Source organism: Gossypium hirsutum, chromosome D12 (assembly GCF_007990345.1).
Source record: "Gossypium hirsutum isolate 1008001.06 chromosome D12, Gossypium_hirsutum_v2.1, whole genome shotgun sequence".
Classification (NCBI taxonomy): domain Eukaryota; kingdom Viridiplantae; phylum Streptophyta; class Magnoliopsida; order Malvales; family Malvaceae; genus Gossypium; species Gossypium hirsutum.
Genome location: NC_053448.1, coordinates 8,207,894 through 8,233,305, shown reverse-complemented (window position 1 = coordinate 8,233,305; position 25,412 = coordinate 8,207,894). Strand labels below are relative to the sequence as shown.

General features: G+C 30.5%; 2 protein-coding genes across 2 annotated transcripts; one reads left to right on the top strand and one right to left on the bottom strand.

Moving 5' to 3' along the window:
* The first annotated feature begins 442 nt into the window (after positions 1-442).
* LOC107940964 (two-component response regulator ARR14-like) lies at positions 443-5,003 on the top strand. Its single transcript, XM_016874432.1, has 6 exons — positions 443-557; positions 3,497-3,646; positions 3,721-4,038; positions 4,127-4,203; positions 4,324-4,507; positions 4,594-5,003. The coding sequence occupies exons 1-6, from the start codon at positions 443-445 to the stop codon at positions 5,001-5,003; spliced, it is 1,254 nt and encodes a 417-aa protein (XP_016729921.1).
* A 5,507-nt stretch (positions 5,004-10,510) lies between these two features.
* On the bottom strand, positions 10,511-15,700 carry LOC107945258 (nicotinamide adenine dinucleotide transporter 1, chloroplastic). The gene is made up of 9 exons (XM_016879201.2): positions 14,951-15,700; positions 14,620-14,715; positions 14,086-14,192; positions 13,355-13,403; positions 13,136-13,248; positions 11,634-11,728; positions 11,417-11,505; positions 11,228-11,322; positions 10,511-11,150 (listed from the first exon to the last, which is right to left on the bottom strand). Exons 1-9 carry the CDS (start codon positions 15,039-15,041, stop codon positions 10,806-10,808), a joined length of 1,080 nt encoding a protein of 359 aa, XP_016734690.1. The 5' UTR covers positions 15,042-15,700; the 3' UTR covers positions 10,511-10,805.
* Between the last annotated feature and the right edge of the window lie 9,712 nt (positions 15,701-25,412).

Sequence of the window (25,412 nt, the reverse complement as noted above, 5' to 3'; positions counted from 1 at the left end):
AAATTAAAGTTACCAAAATTTAAGACTAATGTGATAATCAAATTTAAAAAAAATCAAATGCAAAGAATAAACATTGTTTTTTTTACATACGAATGTCCAACTTTTAAATTCAAGGTCTAACAAAAACCCTCTACAAATGGTAAGAAGTTTTTCTTTCCATTTATAGTGGTCAACATCTAGAGTCAGACTACTGACTTAATTCCTCGGAGACAAACCGGCAATGCTAAAATCACACCCGGGCTTTGTCACAGTCATTCCTTTTGGCTACGTGGCGCTCAACAATTGGCTACTAGGTGCGCCTCCACAAAATGGAACCAAGGAGTTGGTTTAAGGCATTTCTTAATAATTTAGGGTTAAATCTTTTTGGGTCTAATAATATATCATAAACCCCCTCTCTCTTTTTATCTCATAATTATCAATCCCGTACCCAATTTCATCTGAGATGGAGGAAAAGAGAAGAAGCAACTGTGGTGAGGGCTTTTCAGTTCTGGTGGTAGATCATGACACAACCTCTCTCATGTTACTAACATCAATGCTACAACTATTTTCCTACCAAGGTAATTCCAATCTCATTTATATTCTTACTCCAATCAATCCACTTATATACATACACATATATCATATCATCATTTCTCTTTTTTCAATTTTTCCCCACATATATAAGAAATAAAATTTTTGATTCATCAATGTCGATTAAGAAGCCATCAACTTCTCTTTCTTTTTTTTTTTCAATTTTCCCCCACATATATAAGAAATAAAATTTTTGATTCATCAATGTCCTTTAAGAAACCATCAACTTCTCTTCTTCTTTTTTTTTTTTTCAATTTCCCCCCACATATATAAGAAATAAAACTTTTGATTCATCAATGTCCTTTCAGAAGCAATCAACTTTTATATTCTTCTTTATTATGTTGTTCTTGTATACATAAAAAAATTTTGCATCTCCTTTTCTGCTTATCGAAATATCTGTCCTAAATTTTTCTTGTTATTACCAACCACAACGATAAATAAATTCGGTAATATGGAAATTTCTATCCACGTGTAAATATTACATGGAAACAAATCAGCTGGCATTAATTTAATTATTGAAACCGTTGTCTTATGTGGTAAAGATGAGTCTATATAACTAGAGAAATTAATGTAATATATATTTTTAGTACAATGATGATTTGAACCCAAATTATTTCTAGGAAAAATAAAGTTCCAATTAATAAGCTACAATTTGGGATTCAAGTAAATTTAATATTTTATCCCTAAAAAAATGCCACAGTGGATTAGGAAAAAAGTACAGAAAGCTAAGTAAAATGAAGGAAAGGAACCATGTTTCTCTTGTTTGGATAAATTGTTTTTAGTAAGAGATGGGAAGCAATAGGAGTTGAGAATCCATCGCTTTCCTTTCCTTTCCTTTCCTTTCCCCTATTTTTTAATACCCCAATTTGGGGTAAAGTGAAAGAAGAGGAAATTTGTACATTTTTATATTATGCAAAATTTTATTTTTAATTATTTTTTATTTTCTTAAAATTTCTTTGGGAATCTGTCAAAATAATAAACTCATTTCATTATGATAGCTAATGTTTTATGTTCTGTTTAGATTATTAGTCTCTCTTTTTATTCACCAAGCGTTAAATCTCTATTGGTGATTAATTGTACATGCCACATCATGTTTACACTTTCATCTTGATCACCTAAACATAAGTTTTTTAAGATTGATTGGGGTAAAAAATAAATTAATGATTAAAGTGAAAAAGCAAAATAAACTAAAATAATACAAAAAAAATTATCAATTTGTACTTGTTGATCCCATTGCCGAAAATTCTTAATTTGGGTTTCGAAATATAAATATTTTAAATATTAAGATTTAAAGTTATAGTAATAAATCAATTGACATTATCAATGGATAAAAAAAATTCAACAATTTAGTTAGCTTATTTTAATGTTTCGGAATTATTTTTAAAAAATTATCAATGAAAATTATTGTATTTATTAGTTGTTTACGAAACCCAAATTTTTTTTGATTATATGACCTTGAATCTTTTATGCTAAGTGAAAAGAAAAGAAAAATCCTTACAATTAATTAAATAAATAAATTTTATCTTCCATCCCAAACAAAACTCATAAACTTTTCATTACTTCTTTACCCCATCGAAGAATAAGCAATTAATTTAATTAATTGCAAGTGGTTTTTTTCCCTTTACTTTTAGCTTTGAATGAAAGGTTTAAGATTATATAATCAAAATAAATTTAAGTTTTGTAGACAATTATTAAATATGAGTTATTTGAGTTGATTTTATTAAGGACAACATGCAAACATAAAATAAATATTTAAAATTTAAAAGGAGATTAAATTAATTAATTTTAATATTTTAGTAACAAGTCGGTTAACATTATCAATGGATAAAAATTTTCAACAATTTATTCAATTTATTTTGATTTTTTGAAATTTAAAATTTCAATATTAAAAAAAATTTAGAATTTCGCAATGGGATAAACAAATATAATTTTACAATTTTTTGTGTATTATTTTAGTTTTTGTTGCGTTTTTAGTTTTTTTTACCCCAATCAATACCTAAAAAAAATTAGGTGACCAAAATAAAAATGTAAACATGATGTGGCATATACAGTTAACCGTTGATAGAAATTTAACACTTAAGTGACTAAAATGAAATTGTTCTAAAAATTGGATGATCAAATTGCAAGTATTTCATTTTAAGTGACTAAACCCAAAATGAAATCGCCCTAGGAATCACCAATTAAATGTTTTTGTTTTCCTTTTTTCTAAGATGAGAAAAAATTGAGGAACCAAGTTCGCAAATAATAGATCTATTTAGATTTGAGTTAAATGATTTTAAGTAAAAATGTGACTTTTAAATTTAAGTTATTTGGGTTTAGACAATTTTAATTTTTTTTACAATCAAAAAGTTTTTATATTCTAACAAATTCGAACTAAATTCTCTGAAGTTGAGTTTGAGCAATTATATTTTAAAAATATCAATTTCATTAAATTGTAACATATATCCTATCATTATTTTATATCATCAAAAGTTTTGTTTAGGTTATATATATCAAATATTTTAAACAATTTTTAACTTTTTAAGATAAATTTTATAATATTTTTTAATTTCATATATATAATTTTTGCATTTATTTTTGAGTGATTTAATAAATAAGGTAAATTTAAAGACTAAAAAGTGTGAAAAATTAGATGGAAAATTAAAATAATTTTTTTTATAAAGTTGAAGTGATTACCCATCACTCCACCCAATTTTACATATCTCATAATTATTCTTGTGTTCTTTTTCTACTTAATGCAAGGAGTGTGCTTATCGAGGTGTATGAAGATAAAAGCTTTAACCACTAATTTATTTATCAATTAACGATGATGGATGATTTGATTTTGTTCCTAATAATTTGCTTAATTTGTTCCAATGTTTTGATGTTTTCATTTCCAAGCTTGTAATTAGCATATTGAGCTTAACTGAAATATATGATTTTGTAGTGACAACAACTGAAGTAGAATCAGTTGCAATATCCCTGATTGAGGAAGCAAAAGACAGATTCAAACTTGTTATGGCTGATGTTAATATGGACGACGTCAACAGTCTTTCATTTCTAAGGAAATTGCTTAAGATGAATATCCCCTTCATATGTGAGTTTTAGCTTCAAATTTTCTGATTTTTGGTTTGGCCACTATCTTAATTTACATGATGTGCATCCATGCAGTGATGTCCAAGGAAAAAGGTCATAAAGCTGCTGAGAAAGCTGTTGCTTACGGGGCAAGTTTACATCTGGAGAAGCCGATTTCCAAGCATGATCTTAAATACCTTTGGCAATATGCGTACGGAAGGCCTGCTAAAAGAGCAAAATATTTGCATGGCAATGAGTTGAGGACATATGATCCCAACAAGAATGTGGGTGAGAGAGATGAACAGAAGAAGATGTTGAACATCATGCCGCCGACAGAGAAGAAGCCTCGTCTTCTTTGGAATGAGGAGCTCCACCAAAAGTTTATAGCCGCCATTACTGCATTAGGCTATGCCAGTAATTAACAACCAACATTCATTGCTTACTCTCCATTTCTAAATTTTTCATTCATTTGTATCTAAATTGTTTCTTTCTGTGGATCCAGATGCTCGCCCCAAGTCAATATTAACTATGATGGATGAGCCTAATTTGACACAACGCCAGGTCGCTAGCCATCTGCAGGTTCCTTTCTATCACTTATTATATACTGCAGCATGCATGCATGCTATATATATATATATATTAAAGATGGTCGAGTACTATATATACATGCCCGTTTGTTTTTCCTTTTTCTAAAATCAGAAACATAAGGAACACATGAAGCGTTTAATGTCCAAAGCTAGCCCCAGTGAGCTAGCGTCGAATGCCAATGCACCTACAAGCATTTATGGGAAACCAGGATTCTTGTACATGCCGCAGGGGTACTACTCAGTCTTGAGTCAACTAGGAGGTCACACTCACAAATATTTGAACGACTCAGTTGCAGGTAATTATGCAAGCAGGATATATATATGTATATTTTCTGTTTAGTGATGAAGACTTTATCAATATTTGGCTCTTGTTTTCCAATAGGCACTTGTCAATTTTCATATCTGCCTCAACATTCAACTGCTGATCATTTTAGCTCAGAATATCATAATGAAGAGACTCTACAATTTCCAAACATCTTGGAATCTATGCATGAGAAGCAGAACATTATTCCAGGTCCAAGTCCTAGTGGGAATTTGGTGTATGAGAATCATAATTGGGAGCCATGGACTGAAGCGGCACGAGGGGTGGCAGAGGCAGAGATAGGTGTTGGGAATGCAGCAGGTGGGGTTACGTGGAACCAACAGTCACCGGAGTTGGCTCAGTTGTTGAAACATCTAGAGGAGGAGGGAGATGATTGTGGAGATTGTGCCAACCAACCACATCCAGATGCGGTTGATCAATTCTGTGAATGGCTAAAGGAAGCCATACAAGGAAATGATAATAATCCTTAGTTTCATAAAGCCAGGAGCGCCGACTTTTCCTAATTTCCTACCTAAACTATTGTTTGATCCACAGTTACATTCTTGGTGATTTTATATTGCTTGGGGTACTTCCATTACCCTTTTCTTATGATTTTAATACATTTTACTATAGTAAACCAAAATAAAAAATATTAATGAATCAAACTCTTTACTTATATATACATATAACTTATATCTATTTTCCCTCTAGTTTTTTTGGGCAGGACATCACATAGAATTTTAGTTATTTTTCAGCTTCTAGTTTCTTCTTTAATTAAGGTAAGCTCCCAATAATTTTCTCATATTCTTTAAAAAAAAATTATGTTCAAAAGAATACCATAAGAGACCTTATAATAAAATTTTTATATTATATATAAAATAAAACAAATCTGGACACCATAGTTTAGGAAATAATTAAAAAAGTTTAAACAAATCTAGACACTGTTGCTAGTTGAATACACCTAGAATGGCTTAGCTATTCAGATGAACCAAATATGGTGTTAAGGTGGCAATGTGATTAGTTTAAGGCATTTATTAATAGTTTGGGGTTAAATCATAAACTCCCTCTTTCTTTTTATCTCATAACTATCAATCTCATACCCAATTTCATATGAGAAGAAACAATTGTGGTTAGAGTTTTCCGGTTCTGGTGGCAAATCATGACACAACCTCTCTCATGTTATTAGCATCAATGCTACAACTATTTTCCTACCAAGGTAATTCCAATCTCATTTATATTCTTACTTCAATCAATCCACTTATATGCATATGCATATACATATACCATGTCCTCCTCTCTTTTTTCAATTTTTCCCCACATATATAACAAATAAAACTTTTGATTCATCAATGTCCTTTCAGGAGCCATTAACTTTTATATTCTTTTTTATTATGTTGTTTCTGTATACATCAAAATTTTTCGTGTCTCCTTTCTACTTATCAAAAAATTTGTCCTAAATTTTTCTTGTTATTATCGACCACGATGATAACTAAATTAGGTAATATAGAAATTTCTATCCATGTGTAAATATGGCATGGAAACAAATCTACTAGTATTAATCAGATGTAAACAGCCGGAATGGCTTAGTTATTCAGATGAACCAAACATGGTGTTAAGGTGGTGATGTGGTTTGTTTAAGACATTTGTTAATAATTTGGGGTTAAATCTTTTTGGGTCTAATAATATATCATAAACCTTCTCTCTCTTTTTATCTCATAACTATCAATCCCATACCCAATTTCATCTGAGAAGAAACAATTGTGGTGAGAGCTTTTCAATTTTAGTGGTAGATCATGACACAACCTCTCTCATGTTACTAGCATCAATGCTACAACTATTCTCCTACCAAGGTAATTCCAATCCACTTTATATTCTTCAATCAATCCACTTATATACATATACATATATCATATCCTCCAGTTTTTTTTCTTTCAATTTTCCCTTACATATATATCAAATAAAACTTTTGATTCATCAATATCCTTTCAGAAGCCATCAACTTTTATATCCTTCTTTATCATGTTGTTTCTGTATACATCAAAATTTTTCGTGTCTCCTTTCTCCTTATCAAAATATATGTCTTAAGTTTTTCTTGTTATTATCAACCACAACGATTACTAAATTAGATAATATGTAAATTTCTATTCATGTGTAAATATGGCATGGAAATAAATCAGCTGGTATTAATTTAGATCTATACACCCAGAATGGCTTAGTTATTCAGATGAACCAAACATGATGTTAAGGTGGCAATGTGGTTTGTTTAAGGCATTTGTTAATAGTTTGGGGTTAAATTTTTTTGGGTCTAATAATATATCATAAAGCCCCTCTCTCTTTTTATCTCATAACTATCAATCCCATATCCAATTTCATCTATGGAGGAAATGAGAAGAACCAATAGTGGTGAGAGTTTTTCAATTCTGGTGGTAGATCATGACACAACCTCTCTCATGTTACTAGCATCAATGCTATTTTTCCACCAAGGTAATTCTAATCCCATTTATATTCTTATTCCAATTAATCCACTAATATACATATACATATATCATATCCTCCTCTCTCTCTCTCTTTTTCAATTTTCCTCCACAGATATAAGATATAAAACTTTTGATTCATTAGTGCCCTTTTAGAAGCCATCAACTTTTATATCATTCTTTATCATGTCGTTTCGGTATACATCAAAATATTTTGTGTCTCCTTTTCTGCTTATCAAAATATCCATCCTAAGTTTTTCTTGTTATTATCAACCACAACGAAAACTAAATTAGGTAATATAAAAAATTTCTATCTGTGTAAATATGACATGGAAATTTCTACTTAAATACTTAATGTAGCAATCAGGTTAGTTTAAGGCATTTGTTAATAGTTTGGGGTTAAATCTTTTTGGGTCTAATAATATATCATAATCTCTCTCTTTTTATCTCATAACTATCAATTTCATACCCAATTTCATCTGAGATGGAGGAAATGAAAAGAAGCAATTGTGGTGAGGGCAACCAAAACACACCTCATGTGAGTAAGTCATAATAGAGGCAAGCACTTTTGGTATTGATGAGGCGATTGCAACATTGCTTGGACCTAGACGATCAACAGTTGTATTTCCTGACAATAAAGAAATTTGGAAAACTTAATATGATCAAGACCACCAATAAAATAATTTACACAAAAGAGAAATAAAAAAAATGAACTCGTTTACCCTTTTTTATTTTTTTACATATATAATTTTATATTTTCATATACTGGAAATTGAACCGTAACATAACGAATACCAATTAAGGAAGGCAAAACTTCACTATTTCAAATCAAATGAAAATAATTTTATGAGACCAATGGTAAATGGAAAATGTAAACTTGTTTCAAGATTGCAATTGATGGAAAGAAGCTCGAAAATTATTCCAAACAGAGTGGAACCCAATCACTAACCTGTATAGCCCTCGCAATCCTTCTTCACGTACAATTCTTCTTAAAGCATAAAGTACACCAGTATAGGGAACCACATCGGTCCTCATTCCCTGCGTCTAAACAAAGACCAAAATGAAAAAAGAGTAACAATGAATGCATGCAAAACAACCGGAATTATAAATTCACAATGATATCTAATAAATATGGTGTTCAAATTAATTATATGCCAACAGTAATTTTACCTTTAGCGATTTTAATTTTTAAATTTTTTAAAAGGTTTAAATAAATAATTTTCCATTTTAAGGGAACCGAAATTCCTGTCAACTTCCTAAATACGCCACTGAAAAAGCAAAGTATATTTAACCCGTTGGGTTAAACGGTGGGATAAAAAAATTTAGAATTTTATTAATGAATAACTTGGAGTAGAGTGTTACTATGTTCCCCTTTAGTAGTAGCTACCTTTGCAATTTTATCAACTTGGTTAATAAAAGAATTGGGTTTAAACAGCAAAATAGATGGAAGCAAGCTTTACAAACGAAAAAAAAAAGGTGTAATAATTTTTTGTCTTTTTTGGTCTTTAAATTTATATTTTTTGTTAAATCATTTCAAAATAGATGAAAAAGTTAACTTTTTTTAACTTTGTTAACATGACATACACATAGATTGCCGCGTAGATAGCACGTCAACATTTAATTAATTTTTTAAATTTTGAAAAATATTAAAAAATTATAATTTTTTAATTTTTAATGATTTTTTAATTTTTAAAAATATTTTTATATTTTTTAAATTTTTAAATTTTAAAAAATTAATTAAATGTTGACATGTGATCTATATGACAATCTACATGTATGGAAAGTCAGTAAAGTTAAAAAAATATTTTTTATTAATTTTGGGGTAATTCAAAAAATAATATAAATTTAAATATTTAAAAAGAAAAAATTTAAATGAAGAGTTAAAATATTTTTAATTAAAAAGACAAATAAATTATTACTAAAAAAATCCTCATATGCAAAAGGCAACGACAAAAACAGCCAAAAGTTAAGGCTCCCTTCTTAGTGGGGAGGTTTTATTGTATGGTGGGAAAAAGAAAAAGCTACCAAAATGTTGAAGTTACACTAAACATTGAAGGTTATGTAAATATATCAAAATGTTCCTTTTGTTATTTATTCATCTTTCTCAGCTCAGAGAGTGGACATGTTTTCTTCCTTACGCCTTTTTACTGCCCTTCTACTGCCTTTTTCTCTTTCAAGATATTAGTTTGTCTAAATAGTTATTATCCTTATGCTCGTGGGTATAGGTCAAACAAAACGTATAGTAATATTCATAAATGTTATAACTATTAATCCCATATCCAATTTCATCTGAGACGGAGGAAATGAGAGGAAACAATTATGGTGAAGGCTTTTCACTTCAAGTGGTAGATTATGACACAACCTCTCTCATGTTACTAGCATTAGACCTGTTCATGGGTCAGGTCACTTGGCCCGACCCGAAGGTCTGCCTGAAATGGGGGAGAATTTGAGCAAAAATATAGGCTCAAAAAATGAGCTTGGACAATAAAATAAGACCCGTTTAAAAAACAGGCCGGGCCTCGGGTAAGGCATTTTGCCCCGGGCTCAGCCCGGCCCGAATTCACTAAAGGACAAAAAACATCTATTTTTTTAATATCATTTTCTTATTGTTTTCTCCATATTTTGCTACCACTTTACTATTATGTTGTTACGATTTTGTTGTTATTATTTGGATATTGTATAAAACTTATTTTATTGTTAATTTTATTATTATTTTAAAGACATTTATTAATTTTGTTATTATTTTAGAGGCATTTGCTTGTTAAGTTGCCTCTATCTTAGTGTTATTTAAGTATACATATTTTTAAAAATTTATTTTCAATTTGTTTGGAAATATTTATTTGATGTTTTTAATATTTTTGATGTATTATATATGTTTTAAAATTATATAAAAATTAATATGGGCAGGCCGGATCAGGCCCAAGTTTAACATTTTTATCCAGGTCGGGTTAGGGTAAAATTTTAAGCCTATTTTTTAGGTTAAGCCGGCCCGAGCCTAACAATTGAGCCTAAATTTTTAATTAATCCCAGCCCAAACCCAGCCCGGCCCATGCAAACCTCTGACTGGCATCAATGCTACAACTATTTTCCAACCAAGGTAATTCCAATCCCATTTATATTCCTACTTCAACCAATCCACTTATATACATAAAAATATACCATATCCTCTGTCTTCCTTTCTTTTGAATTTACTTTTGAATCATTTGTGTCTTTTTCGAAGCCATCAACTTTTATATCTTTCTTTATTATTTTGTTTCTGTATACATCAAAATTTTTCATGTCTCATTTTTACTAATCAAAATATCTGTCCTGAATTTTTCTTATTATTATTGACCACAACAATAACTAAATTAGGTAATATGGAAATTTCTATCCACGTGTAAAAATGACATGAAATTAATTTAATTATTGAAACAGTTATCTTACTAAATAAAGATGAGTCTATATAACTAGAGAAGTTAATTTAATATATATTTTTGGCATAACAATGATTTGAACTTAAATTATTTCTAGGAAAAATAAACTTCCGATCAATAAGCTACAACTTTGTATTCAAGTAAATTTAATATTTTATAGCTTATTTAGGTATTTGTATACATTAACGTATATTACAACTTGACCTCATTAAAATTAAGCATTTACACTAACAAATAAAGCAATTTTTATTTTATTCTTTTTTTTTTAAAAAAAAAAGAAAGACAAAAGGTATAGCACTTTTATTCAATTTTAACATTTGAGTAACAAGCTTTCAATTTCTTTTATGAAAAATTTTCTTCCAGGGGAGAAAGCAGTAAAGACTTCCCCTACCAAACAGGGATTTTAAGGTGTAATCTTATTTGAGTGAGTTTGCGATATTTTACTTTCTTCCGCACTGGCTCTCTTATTTGGCCATGACTTGTTCACATGGCCATCAGACCTAGGCCCAGCCTCTGATTTCTTCCTTTCAGGAGGTAATACCTGGTGCAGAAATCGGTGTATCATCTCGTAACTGGTAAATGTAATGACAGCTGATGGTGTTGTTCTCAGGAGATTGGTTGCACACCCACGGTAAAAGCCAGAAACACCTTCCTTCCGGAATACCTTTCTAATGCAATCAACCACCCCTGCATATTGGACCTCGGTGTGCCTCGCCTGCCCTTGCTCTTGAAGCCTTGATCGAATTACCTGATCATAATACAAACACAAACTAAGCCCAACATGATCCATGAAACCACATAAATCAAAAACTAACCAAAACACACCTCATGTGGGTAAGTCATAATAGAGGCAAGCACTTTTGATATGGATGACGCAATTGCAACATCACTCGGACTTAGACGATCAACAGTTGTATTTCCTGACAATAAAGAAATTTGCAAAAAATTAATATGATCAGGACCACCAAAGAAATAATTTACATAAAAGAGAAATAAAAAAATGAACTCATTTACCCTTTTTTGCCATATATGATTTTATCTTTTCATATGCTGGAAACTGAATTGCAACATGACTAATCCCAGCCAAGGAAGGCAAAACTCCACTGTTTCAAATCAAATGAAAATAATTTTATGACACCAATGGTAAATGGAAAATGTAAATTTGTTTTAAGATTGCAATTGATGGAAAGCTCGAAAATGATTCCAAACAGAGTGGAACCCAATCACTGACCTGTACAGCCCTCGCAAGCCTTCTTCATGTACAATTCTTCTTAAAGCAGAAAGTACACCAGTATAGGGAACCACACTGGTCCTCATTCCCTGCGTCTAAACAAAGACCAAAATGAAAAAGAATAACAATGAATGCATACAAAACAACCAGAATTATAAATTCACAATGATATCTAATAAATATGATATTCAGATTAATTATCTGCCAACAGCACTTATATACATTACTCTGAAACCAAGCATTTCTAATTTTTGTGGTATCTTTCTCATTTTACACTTTATGAACTTTGATTGGGTAAGAAGGAAGGTTTGCACAGAAATTTGTAACTTTTAAACCATCCGAGGGAACTTCAACGAATATCACATAAGCCCAACAAGCAAATGTAACATTGTTGTCATATCCTAGAAAGTAATAATTAGAGGATTGACGCAAAAACAGGAAACCAAGCTTAATTATGAAGCCCTAAGACCGTAAAAATATAAAACAATAAACCCTTTTGCAAACTTGGTTTCCATGTGGTGTCAGTACATTATTGATATTAAACTAATTAGCAGTCAAAATTAATTGGATCTCCAAACTCTCGATGACTACAGTATATTCCAATGGCCAAGGTACTACCAGGCCAACTGAAATTGGCCTACTGCATGTTATGTATTATTCCAACATGCACTATTAAAGGGCACCATCACAATTATACCAGAACTTCCCAAAAATCCTTACGAGGATTAAAAACCTCTATATGATTGAATGCAATCAACATTCTCACAGTTCGTCTCATTATATCCTTCAATTACAACTATGTAAAGATGGCTAGCAAAAGCAACATGCATTACATGTCCCATAAAGTGAATGGTATATTAAAATAATCACATGGTATATCATGTCTGACTATAATAAGCAAAGGTGAAATAACATTGCCCTAACTCACAAAGAAACCCCAAAAACAGATCGGTCTTCACTCTTTCATAAATCATAGAAAATAAATTACTAGTTTGGTTTTATTGCAGATACAATCTATGTACTTGCAAAATAAATCAGAGTAGGCTTCATTCAACATTGAAACTTGAAAGAAAGTTAAATTCTCCGATATGAAATCATAACAACTGATCACTCTCATCCACTTGCAGGAAAAGGATTACTTTTATGGTTCAAAAAAATGCCTGCTTGACCATGCTTATGTCAAAGCATTGGTAAGGAGTTTGATCCTCCAAACCCTAGTCACTACATTGGTTTGGGGTATCTACAGAAGACTACAACATATCGAAGCATATTTGGTTGTAACAAAAGAATGTAGACCAATAACCAAAGCTATGTACTAACTAGAGCCACTTAAATCTGAATTATAAGAGTATGAATGTGTCAACATCAAGGTCATATAACTAATTGTAATTACGACTTAGAGGTGAATTATCATGATTTAAGCAAAGAGAAATCAAATGCGATGCAAACCACTGATATAATTTAGAAGAAACATCATGCACCATACATAATAATATACATACTTGGAGTCTTGTCTTTACAACCCATAATGGATTTGTTACGATGGCTGTGGCAGCCCCAGCACCAGCAGCAGCTACCATATTTTCCCCAATTGTGAGCTGTGCACTGTTATTATCTGCAAAATCACAATGTATAACTTTACTAGAAACTAAAACAACTGAAGCTGGATTTGGCAGAGTACATGTCAAGCGTGAACTATTAATGAAATTACAAGAACCAACCATGTGAAGCGAGTAGGCCTTTTAGTTGCTCATAAACTGTAAAATACACCTGCATATGAAATGAGAGTTTCAGTTACTTCTCCGAAGACTAATTACATCAAATAAGTATTTTTCTTTCTAGTTGGAATCAATATTTTTCCAAGAAGCTAATGGTTTATGAACATGGTAGCAGATTACCCACTTTCCTTATTCAAATATAATGATAGGTTAAAGACACTGGCTATAAATCTCACACAATCATTTTTTCATGGGATATTAAGAAATTTAGTTACAAAGATTGGCTCAAACATTAGCTTCAAATAGACGTGGGAGATCAAAGAGGAAAAGGATAAAGTTTGCCTTTCAGGCCGGCACGTTAAGGAATCACACAAAAAGATGGCCAGGCAGTAGCATTTATCAGTCAATCGTGTGTGTGTGTGTGTGTGTTTGTGACATGGAGTCCTCAGTTTATTTTTTATCCCAACATACCCATGTCTGGCACCTCTTGGACACTTCGCCATTCATACAGGTATGACACTTGGTTCTAAAAATTAATTTAAAAAATTTCCAAAACCATAAACAACCAACACTCTATCATCAGTCCATCTGACATAGATCATTAGCACATCAAAAGGTCAAAGGGAAACTAGAAATTTTAGTCATAAACCAATAACGAAAAAAAAAAAAAAAAAACCCAACAATCCAATAAGTAGCTTCCAATTAATTGCTTTAGGAATGAAAAGGTTACTTACCGCCCAGTTTGGAAGAAGAGCAATTATTGTTGGTGAAAGTCCACGATACAACCCCTTCAAACCTTCAGTTTTTATTATATGTTGTAGACTTGTAATAATAACACTGTCTGAGTATAGACAAGAAAAAAGGCAGGAAGAAGAGTTGCCCATCATCAATGATAGCAATAAACACCGTCCATCATTAACACAGGCATAAACAATTTCACATAATACGTAAAATCAAACTTCAGAATGTTACAAATCTATTAAAACTATATTTATCAACAATTTTCATTCAATCTGGTCATCACTTCAGATTACCAGAATCTATCAGAGTAGACAGACATTAATAGAAAAAGATCCATAGCCTAGAAAGCACAATGTATGCAAAATAATAGGTGTGGAGTATCCTAACAAAGCAAGATTTTTGCATTCCAAAGATCTCCTATGAAAATACTTGACGAAAAAAATTCCAACAATTTCAATCCTAGTCCTTCTGCTAAACCATGCACCCAAAAGTAAAATTCAGTTTCAAAAGCTCAGGATCTACAATACCTCTAACACCAGTTTTAGAAGCTGTAGGGAGTCCATGTACTTGTAGCCTTGTTTTGATTACATCTAAAGGGCACACAAAGGTGGCCGCAATTGCACCTTAAAATTTCCAACAAAGATCATTAATAAATCGAAAATTCAATAAAATTAAAAGTGGCACTCATAGTTTCAACTGAGTTTGCTGACATTCATAATCAAAGAATCAACATACAAACCCTCATTTCACCAATAATAATAATAAAGTTCCACGATGTTTCTAATTCTTTCGCAAGAACTGATAACAGAAAACCCTAAAAGAATAAATCAAAGAAAGCAGCAAAGTAAAAGGCTTTACCTGCAGTGGCACCAGAACACGCATGGCAGATAAGTTCTCGGACGGTTATTCTTAGAGGATGAGACGATTGGCCACCTCCCTCACTGCCCATCTTCAAAAACCTTAAAAGAATCTTACAAACAACTTAAAAACATCCAAGGCAAACACTCATCAAAGATCTGTATATATAGCATCTGCCTGAAACCCTCTATACGTACGAAAATTTTCTGGGTTTTAGCTTGTTTGAAGGGGTAAGTAAAGAGCGAGACGGGAACTTTTACTTTTACTAATTCTTGAAGCGGGTCTTTGGTGGAATTGAAGTTGAATAGATGACTTTTGCTTTTGTTATAAGAAGGAATGAAATTTAATGGAAAAGTGGAAGAAAGTTTTGGGGTGTCACAATTTCTTTGAAATTGGGTGTGTTTAGTAAAAATAAAACAAGTTGCAGAGAAATCGCATTTCGTTTGCTGTAGCTAATTGGGTCTGCCATGAGATGCATTGCCTATGTTTTTCACCGGCTTCATTAAAATCAATTTTGGTGATTAAATTATTAAAAATTAATCTAAATGGTAAAAGAGAAGTCGCATTGGCGGCTGCTGCAGCTCTACTCTCTACGCCCTCGCTCCATCTATGTGTATGTAGTTTTTGTGCTAAGGGTCTCATGGAGATGGCCAGTGATTTCGAAAATCGAGTATGATAGTAATCTTACAAGGTTGGGGGTGATTGCCTGTTTGGGGTCCCGCATTAACCAATGTTTTTCTACATTGGATTGATTATAGAATCACTTCTATTTATCTATATATCAATTTTTATTTACAGATTTAAATTCATTCTCTAAACTGACACCTTAGTTGATATTTAATCTAATTAACATTAACTCATGTTCAGATAAATATTATTAAAAGAGAAAAAAAGATTAAAGAAAGAAAAATATACTTAATTTTTATTTAGAATAAAGGTAAGGAAACGAAATGAGTTTTAATATTTCTTATTTGGATAAGAAAAGGAAATAATTTATTTCAAACAAAAATTTAATTTTATTCTTTGTGTTAGAAACCACTTTTATTTAAAAACGGGAATCGACTTTAAGAAACGAAAATGGAGTCGCCACCAATCTTTTTTCAAGGTGTGATCGGGTCACCTTAAGATTTTAATTAAACATTTTGATTTACTAAAATAATGATTTTGGTCTACGAAATTTGAGAAAACAAGTTCGGGAGTCGGTTACGCATGAAGAAGGGTTAGCACCCTCGTAATGCCCAAAATTGGTACCAAATTGATTATTTAATGTTTGTGTCAAAAATTTGTAAAGATTTTAAAATACAATCCTTTTTTAAAGAAAATTTGAATAAGTTGACCAGGATGATAAGACCCTCTTATTTCAAAGAAGTAAAATGTTGCATCCAGTGAGTTAGAGTGCAGCACTTCTAATCCTCGAAATTAAGTTTGTCTTTTGATTTTTAAAAGTCATGCATTTAAATTTTAAAAGGTTATTCAGTTATTTGGGTCAAATAAAAAGTCAAAACCCAGTAAGTTAAGGTTCAATTTTTCAAAATTCCTAAATACCGAATATTGCCTTTATTTTTTAGAAATCCTTAACTCAATGTAGCAAAATATCATATCCAGTAAATTAGGATCCAACATTTTGAAATCCAAAAAGAGAATTCTTTTATTTAAAATCTGTACGATTTTATTAAAAAGGGATACTCAGCTATCTAAATTTAACGAAAAGAATTGAAGCCCAGTAAGTTAGTGCGCCATTCTCTCGAAAATCGTGAACACCAAGTATTTTGAAAGTTTACGGAATAAAATGATTTTAATGCTTTAATGACACATAATCTTTAAAACAAATGTATTGCGATTGAATGGTAGTGTATAACGCAATAGGATAATTTGTACATAAAACATACACTAAGGGATAATAAATAAACAATAGATAAATTCAAACAATCATAGCAACAATTATCTCAACCATATACCATACAAATACCAACATTAGCAAGTAAGAGAAAACTAATTAAAACCAAACAAATTTACGTAAACATAAATAAAACATACAAATTTAGAAATAACTTAAGAAATAAATAGCATGAAAGAATGGAAATGATCATCGATAAATCGTAGGCGAAAAATAAATTTAAAACAAATAATATATATATATATATAATATACACGAGAGTTTTTTAAAAAGAAATTCAAGAATAGAGTAAAAGAAAAGGCTATATGAAATAGGATTATATAACTAAATTTTAAAGTAAATATTGCAGAAGTATAAGATCAAAAGAAAAAGAATATATATATAATATACAAAATAATATATACTTAACCTAAATAAGTATTACATACTAAAAAAAACTCAATAATAATACAAGTGATAATATATAATAATATATATAAGAAGTTGAAATAAACAAATCATAATAAAATAGAGTTTTCTTTTAAAAGAAATCAGCCACATAAATATAGCTAAAAAGGTATATAATAATATAAAACCAACAACATGTTATGTGTGTACATATGTATAATAAAAATAATAATTTAATATAAATTGTATATATACATGAAATGGATTTATGAAAATATTATTGTATAAATCTTTAAAGTTAGAAATATATAAAAATGGATTTTAAGAATATATTATAAAATAAAATCATAAAAATGTGTCCAAATTGATCATAAAAAATATACATTATGAAATTAGATAATAGTACATGATAAAAAGAATTAAAATAATAGTACATAATATAATAAAATAATGTACATAAAAAGGTAAATAAATATATAAACTAATACAATAATAATACCTATAATAATAGTAATAATAACAATAATAATAAAAATTAATATTAAACTAATTAATTTAATAGCAACAATATTAACAAAACAATGAACTAGTTTGTAAATAAAACAAAAATTTAAGGGCAAATTTGAAATAAATAAAAAGAAAAGGATCACACCGAACGGGCGAATAACAGGGAAGGACCAAAAGGGAAAATAATCTCTGCCATCCAAAACACTGCGTTTTTGTACAGACCAAATTGGAATGAAACATAAAATGCGTGGCCAAATTTAAAGGGAACAAAAAGATCGATTTAAACTCAATATGGAATACAGGGGATCGTTTGCACAAATTTCCCACGCGCTATAAAACACGTGGATCTGGGACCGGATCGGGACGGGGTGCGGGTTACTGATGCTGAATGGCCAATACGGCGCCGTTTTAAACCATTGAAACAGGGTCTAAACGACACCGTTTCAATAAGCAGCATGATAATAAACAACAACAAAAAACCCCTAAGCCTGCCTTTATCAGCCTTTAAGCAAACTAAAAAAAAAGCTAGATGCCGCCCTCAAGAGCGCCACTTCGGTCCAAAACCCTCACCCGTCCTCTCCGATTCGAATAGAGACGATATATTCCTCCCTTTTCTTTTATTATTTCATATATGTATATATGATTATGAAGAACAGACCAAAAAAAAAAGAAATAAAAAGGAAAATGAAAGCAAACTTTGAGAATCACCTTCAAAAAATTGATCTTTGATTTCTTTCTATTTCGTGTCCGTAAAAAAATTACAATCCTCTTCCCTTCTTCTTATAACAAAATATAAAAATAAAACTCATTTTCTCTTTGCTGTGGTTTTTTGTTTTATCTGCAGGTGTGGCGTACGGAGGTGGTGGCGTGGCGCGTGTGGAGAGGAAGACCGAAGGTGGCGCGTTGTGAGGCTGCTGCGGTGGCTTAGTTTCTAGAAACCCTTAGGGTTTCTGAAAATGTAAAAAAAAAAATGGGATGTTTGGGCTTGTAATGCGATTGGGCTAGGGTTGGTCATTGGGACTCTGTAACTTGGGTTTTGGGTAATTGTAATTTGGACTGTTTTATTTATGTAAATGGACTTTTATTTTTTATTTTTATTTTTTTTCTTTTATATTGGTTTTATTGAAGGGTCGGGCAATAATTGGGTCGTACACTTTGCATAAGTAAAATTAAGTTAAAACAATAATATATTTTTCATAGAATCAATTAAAGTAATAATCAATAATATCTTAATATATTCTTGTTTAAAACAAGTTTAATTTATCAAATTATTAACCAAAATAGTTTATTTCAACATATAAAAATTAACTATCAAAGATGATATAGCAAACGTAACATGTAACCAATCCATATTATTTTCCAACATAAATGAATCTTGAAACCATACATTATATATTATATAAGGATAGAAATGGAATTTTATACATTATAAACATTTATAACATTTTCTTTTTTCTCACTTTATCTCGAATTTGATATTAAAATATTTAAGTAAAACAAGCAAAAATGAGGGATTTTTAACACCCTTTACTTTCCTTCCCTTAATTAAAAAGTATTATCAAAACAAAGGAAAGATGATTCCTTCCCCCTCATTTTAGTTAACTAGGGTAAGGGTTTTGGTTATTTAGATAACATACGAAAATTATCTACTCAAATTCAAGAAAAGCCCATAATTGCAGTGTACACGTGTCGGGGGAGGTGGTGCATTAGAAGAAAATATCAAATTCTATTGTGGTAAACAAGTATCAATGGGAAAAAAATTATTTTCTCCCTTTTCCTTAATTTGGCCAAAGGAAGGTGTTGTGGATGAGAGTGCTTTGGGCTACAACAACAAGAACACTTTGAACTATGTACGCCTAAAGTGGCCTAACAAGTGTCTTCAAAGTGACAAGGGTGAGGACAACAATTTAGATGAGCTTGATAAGGAGGTTAGCAAGGGAAAACCTTCTTAGAGCATACTTTCTGGATGAATGGATGCCTTGGCGAACCTGATAGATCTCTAGTGACCTTGGTAAGCCTGTGGGCTTTTTGTAAGCAAGCAGGGTTGTATCATTGTCTTATAAGCCTAATAGGCTACCTTAGTAAAGGTGAAAGCATCTTAGAAATATTGGAGGTCCTTGTTAAGCTCTGTAGGAGAGAGGAGAGACATTTGACGAGGTTAGCAAACTTATAGTCCCTCGAGGAGTGAAGTGTTGGATCTGCTGCCCTAAGTGTAGCATTTTCGTCTATGTACACTTATAATTTTTTCAAACAGATTGGTTAATAAAATCATTCATTAGTTACAGCAATACTTTTGCATATTGTCCTCACGTAATGTTTGCATGTAAAGCAAAATAGAAGCAAATATTAGCTCATTAGTTGTCTAATGTTTAAACTAATACTAAGCGGTATTACATGGTTGGATAGCAATACAGAAAGACAACTTATATTAGTAGACAAACCTAAACATGTCATTATTCTAATAAAAAATTAGCAAACCTATTGAAAGACCAATATATTGTCTATCAAGTCCCAATTAGGAAGATGCATTGTCTTGGACATCAAAGTAGGTGACTCCCAGAAGATGGATATATAGATATGACTGACTAGACTGGCAGTACATCGGACTGGACCCAAGAAATATATATATTGAATTCGTTTATAGATTTATTTACTTTTGACTTCAAACTGTGGCATACCTTAATCCTGAGTGGATAATGGACTATTTATGCATGACTCGTATACTTTGATGTAAGTAAAAGTTTGAGTTCAAATAGATAAGGAACCGAAAGTCGATGCATTAGGTATACGACTTCTGCAGTATGTAACATAATTTACAATAGTGAAATTCATAGCCCAAGACACAGGTAAATGATATCCTTTCATTGGCATTACACAATAGATGAAAAGTAAACGTGGCCAGGGGTCGTTTGTCTTTTTGGTGAATGACTTAATTATTATTTGATAATAATTGACTTTTCACGAAGGAAGATGTAATGGTTATCATGAGATAAAATAGGATCATATTGGGAGAGCAGATTAATCCCAAAGAGATTAAGGATATCCTATGAAGGTAACACACATATGACAAGGTCATTGGATGAGCACTAATTGAGTTGCTTTCGTAATGGTATGCCATTAGAGAGAGCTCACTCACGATACTATAGTGGGATGACTTCGTGACTAAATAAGTTTATAATTAATAGGTGAAAAGCTGGAACTTAATTATAAATCATTTGAGCCCTAATTACATATATTCAGTTGATCCCCCCACTAGGTTGTTGAAATAAAAATGATTTCCATGTTGAATCAAATGGACAGAAATGGATAAAAATAGTAAAGTTAGAGAAATAGGAAACATTTGGAAATGAATGTAGTTTTCTCACTAAGTATGAAAATGACTTGAGAATTAATTTATGGTTTTTCGAATTATTAATTAATTAATTGAAGTTCAAAAATGGGATTAAATTAATTGGTCATAGTGAATTCATTGAATGCAAAAAAAATAAATATATTTTCTCATGAATACTTTTACATAAAGTTGTAATGATTTTACCGAAATCGAAATCGGGTTGAGAAAATTATTTAATTTAAATTAATTTAATAAATGATATCTATTTTGAGAAATAGAAAAACATGTATAGGGTTGGATTAAACTATAAAGTGTTGGGTCACATATAATTAGACACAATACATGAGAAGCCCGAATCGAAGCACACCTTATTAGCCCCTCTCTCTCTTAGTTCAACTAGGAAGTTGTTTTTCTATTGAAATAGACTTCTACAAATTCAACAAGATTTTCACTTCTTCTATCTATATTTAATATTTATAAGGTCATTAGGGTCGTACTAAATTTTGGTTTAGAAATTTTAACGTTTAGATAGTTAATTAAATAAAAATGATTAAATTATAAAAAGTGTGAAAGACAATTGTTATTAGTGTTATAGTGCCAATTAGGTGATTAAGTAGAATAAAAAGGTTTAATATGGCAATTATGCCATTTCTTTATTTAGTGGACGATTTAACTAGATTTTAATGTAAAATTTGATTTATTAGTTAAGGGTAAAATGGTAAATAAATAATAAAACTTAAATTAAATAAAAGTAAATTGTCATCTTCCTCATTTTAGCATTTCAAAACCGAAACCCCATGGAAGTGCTAAGGAAGCTTTCAGCCTTGGCTTAATACACTTGCATGATAGGTATTTTTCATCCATTTTTCATAAATTTTATGTTTTCGGAATCGTTTTAGCTTTATCTAGCTAACCCGGGAGTTAATTTATAAAATTTTTAAATGTTTTGGAAGATACCATTGATGAAATTGGTGTGTTTTTGAAGTTTAAGGGTAGAACATGATGTTTGGGAGCTAAATAGAAATATTTTGTTAAGTTATTTTATATGATTTTTAAGTTTAGGGATTAATAAATTAAAATAAGCATGGTTTTCTTGGAAAAAATTAGCATATGTAGATTATATTTGAGTATAATTGAATTCGGTTTATTAGGTACAAGGATTAATTATGAAAATAATCATGTTTTAGTCTTAAGGATCAAATTGAATAAAGTGTAAAAGTTTGGGGAAAATGTAAAAATTAGTAAATAGGAAATCATTTGCACTAGATTGAATATTATATTAAATTGGGGTTAATAAATTGAAATAAATTATTTTATAGATCAAGAACAAATAGATAACCAAGGAAAATAAAAAGTTGTTGAGTAGTCCCTGAACTTTTGTTGTCTCTGCAATTCAGCCCTGGTAGGTTCGTACGGTTTAGTTTCATATTAAATTAAGTGTTATATTAACTATGAATTGATATGTTGAATATTCTGACATAATTGAACTGAAGTAAATTGATATGAGTCGAGAAAATAAATGATTTGAACACTGTTATTCGATATTATTTTGAGCCGATGAACGTAGGATAGGATACAATTGACATGCCAATAGGTTTTAATGCGCGCGATACGGGTTTGATTTATGATGAGATGATGATTATTGATTCATTACTGTTCACTGAATATACCAAAGTCCAACATTTATTGTGGACTATCGAGTTATGTTTATAGTGATTCTGGCGTGTTACCAGGGGCGGATGTAAAGCTTTCAGGCATGACACTTGGTGCCTAGGTGTGTTTTAGAAGGATTTTAGCCTACGGACTAGGCACTTGGTGCCTAGGTGTGTTCTCAGTTGGTTAAGCTCACTCGAGCGTTCTGGTGTGTTCTAGATGATTAACCATGTATCCAAATACGTTATATCGTTCATTGAGTAGATTTTAAATTGAGTTGATATTGAATAATCCAGTTAGTTTTAAAGACTATTTATTATGAGTATAGTTATAAATACTCACATATTGAATGTTGTGTTTGACAAGATTACAATTAATTAACTGTTTCTGTGTGATTTATGTGTTTATACGGTAAGTTTATTGTTTTAACCGTTGAACTTACTAAGCTTTAGTAAAGCTTACTTGTGTTATTTCTTCTATTTCTTTGTAGATTACATTTTGTGGAAAATCGGACAGTCGGATCAACCCGAGGAATCGCACTATTCAGATATCTTTTGGTAGTTTTTGGATGTTTACTTTTGGGTTATATTGTGACACCTCAAACCCGGCCTAGACGTTATGGGTGAATCTGGTAATGTTACATGATAGTGTGTTTGAAAACCGATGCTCGTGTTGAAATCGTAACTTTGTTTAAAACATTTTCCATTTAGATCTCGTCGTTATCTTTTGTTAATCCTAAAATAGTGATTTTTATTCAGTCGTTAGTTTTCAAAACATTATATGTTGCGGAAGCTTTTTAAAACAGTTTGTGTCCTTGTGGGTATTTTGCTAAAACGCATGCATTTCTTTTGGAAACCTGAGTTTTTCCTACTTCTTGAAGATATAAACAGAAAATAGTATAAAATCCAATTTTTAGGTAAAAATCCGTAGAGGCCATTATTACAGAAAAATACTCCAAAATAAAACTTAAAATCGTAAATAAGTATCAAATAGCAAAAAGGAGTCGTGTGGCCACCGCTGAGTCCTCCGCCGCACCGATTTGCCTATGTCTGGGGATTACCTGTACTGTAACAGCCCAATATTGACCCTAATCGGATATAGTGGTTGCAGGACCACAAATCTGAGTTAGAAAAATATTTTAATATTATTTTGTGTGTTTATTATGTGTGAATTTGATTGTGTGAAATTTTCGTGTTTTAATTTCGTCGTTTAAGTGTCTGATTTAATAAAAGGGCTTAATCGCATAAAATGAAAATTTAGGGGTTAAATATAAAAGCACCTAATTGTTGTTGTCTTTTTAAATGGGAGGATTTATGATGCAATAAGACCATAAAGTAGATAGTGGGTGGCATATGACATAATTGACCTTAATATATATGTTATATATTTATTATAATAAGGTTAATTTAGTCAATTGTTAAATTAAACATTATAATTAAAAATAAATGATGAAAAGATGAATGTTTTCATCTTTTCTTAGTCGAATGTTAAGCATGAAGAACCCAACTATGGCTTTCTAAAGTTTGGCACTTTCATAGCTTGATTAAGGTTAGTTTTGTTTCGGTTTTTGATAATTTTTACGTTTTTGAGATTGTTGCTTTGTGTACTACAAGACCCATGCTTTAATTTTAGAATTTGACGGTGATTTTGAGATATGCCATTGATGAATGTTTAAGCTTTTCGATAGTTGATGAGGAAATATGAAAGATGGGTGAAAGATTAATATGTTTTGTCTTTGAATTTTTGGTGAAATTGAGTAATTAGGGTTAAAATGTGAAATTAAATTTTTGAGAGACTAAAATGTGAAATAAATGAAATTTGAGGACTTGTATAAACAATAGGTACATTCGGCCTTTGTATGGTGTGAACAAATTTGGTGTATTTTGTGTTTTATCCAATAGAGACTAAATTGTAAAAAGTGTAAATGTTAGGGGCAAAATGGTAATTTACCCATTTAAGTGTTTGTGGATTAAATGGAATGTAATTATATTTAAACTAGCTTATTTTGAATATATTTATATCAAGAACCGAAGAAAACGGAGTTGGATCGGGGAAAAACTAAAGTTGTCGATTAATTGTCTGGTTCGACTTTTCACCGTCCGAGGTAAGTCTATTAGCAATTTAAAAGTTATTAAATCAATATTTATACATGTATATCGATTGTATACTTGATGAGCTATAATTAAATGTTTATAATTTGAAGTATAAGTATAAATTTTATATAAGTATTTGATAGTTTCGAATATACAAGTATAATCTTGTATAAGTTCATGAGTTAAATTATAGGTTTAAATTTTATATAAGTAAAGGTGAGATTCGGATAGGCATGTATATATATGAAAATCTCTTGTAATGAAATTAGGTAAGAAGTTATAGTTGTATATGATAGAGTCAAAAATATATGTAATAGCATGAATAAACCTTGAATTTAGATAAAGGTATGAATATGTATATATATATTTATAATTATTTACATAAAGATCGAATATATATACATATGTATATATATATATAGTTTTTGAATTTAGTGGAAGTATGAATGTTGTATATGTATAAATTCTTGGTTTTAATCCAAGGTAAGTATGATATATACATATATATGTATATTTGGTCCGAATATATGTATATAAATATATATATATGTATAAACTCTTAGATTTGATTAAGATATGTAACTTATATTTGTA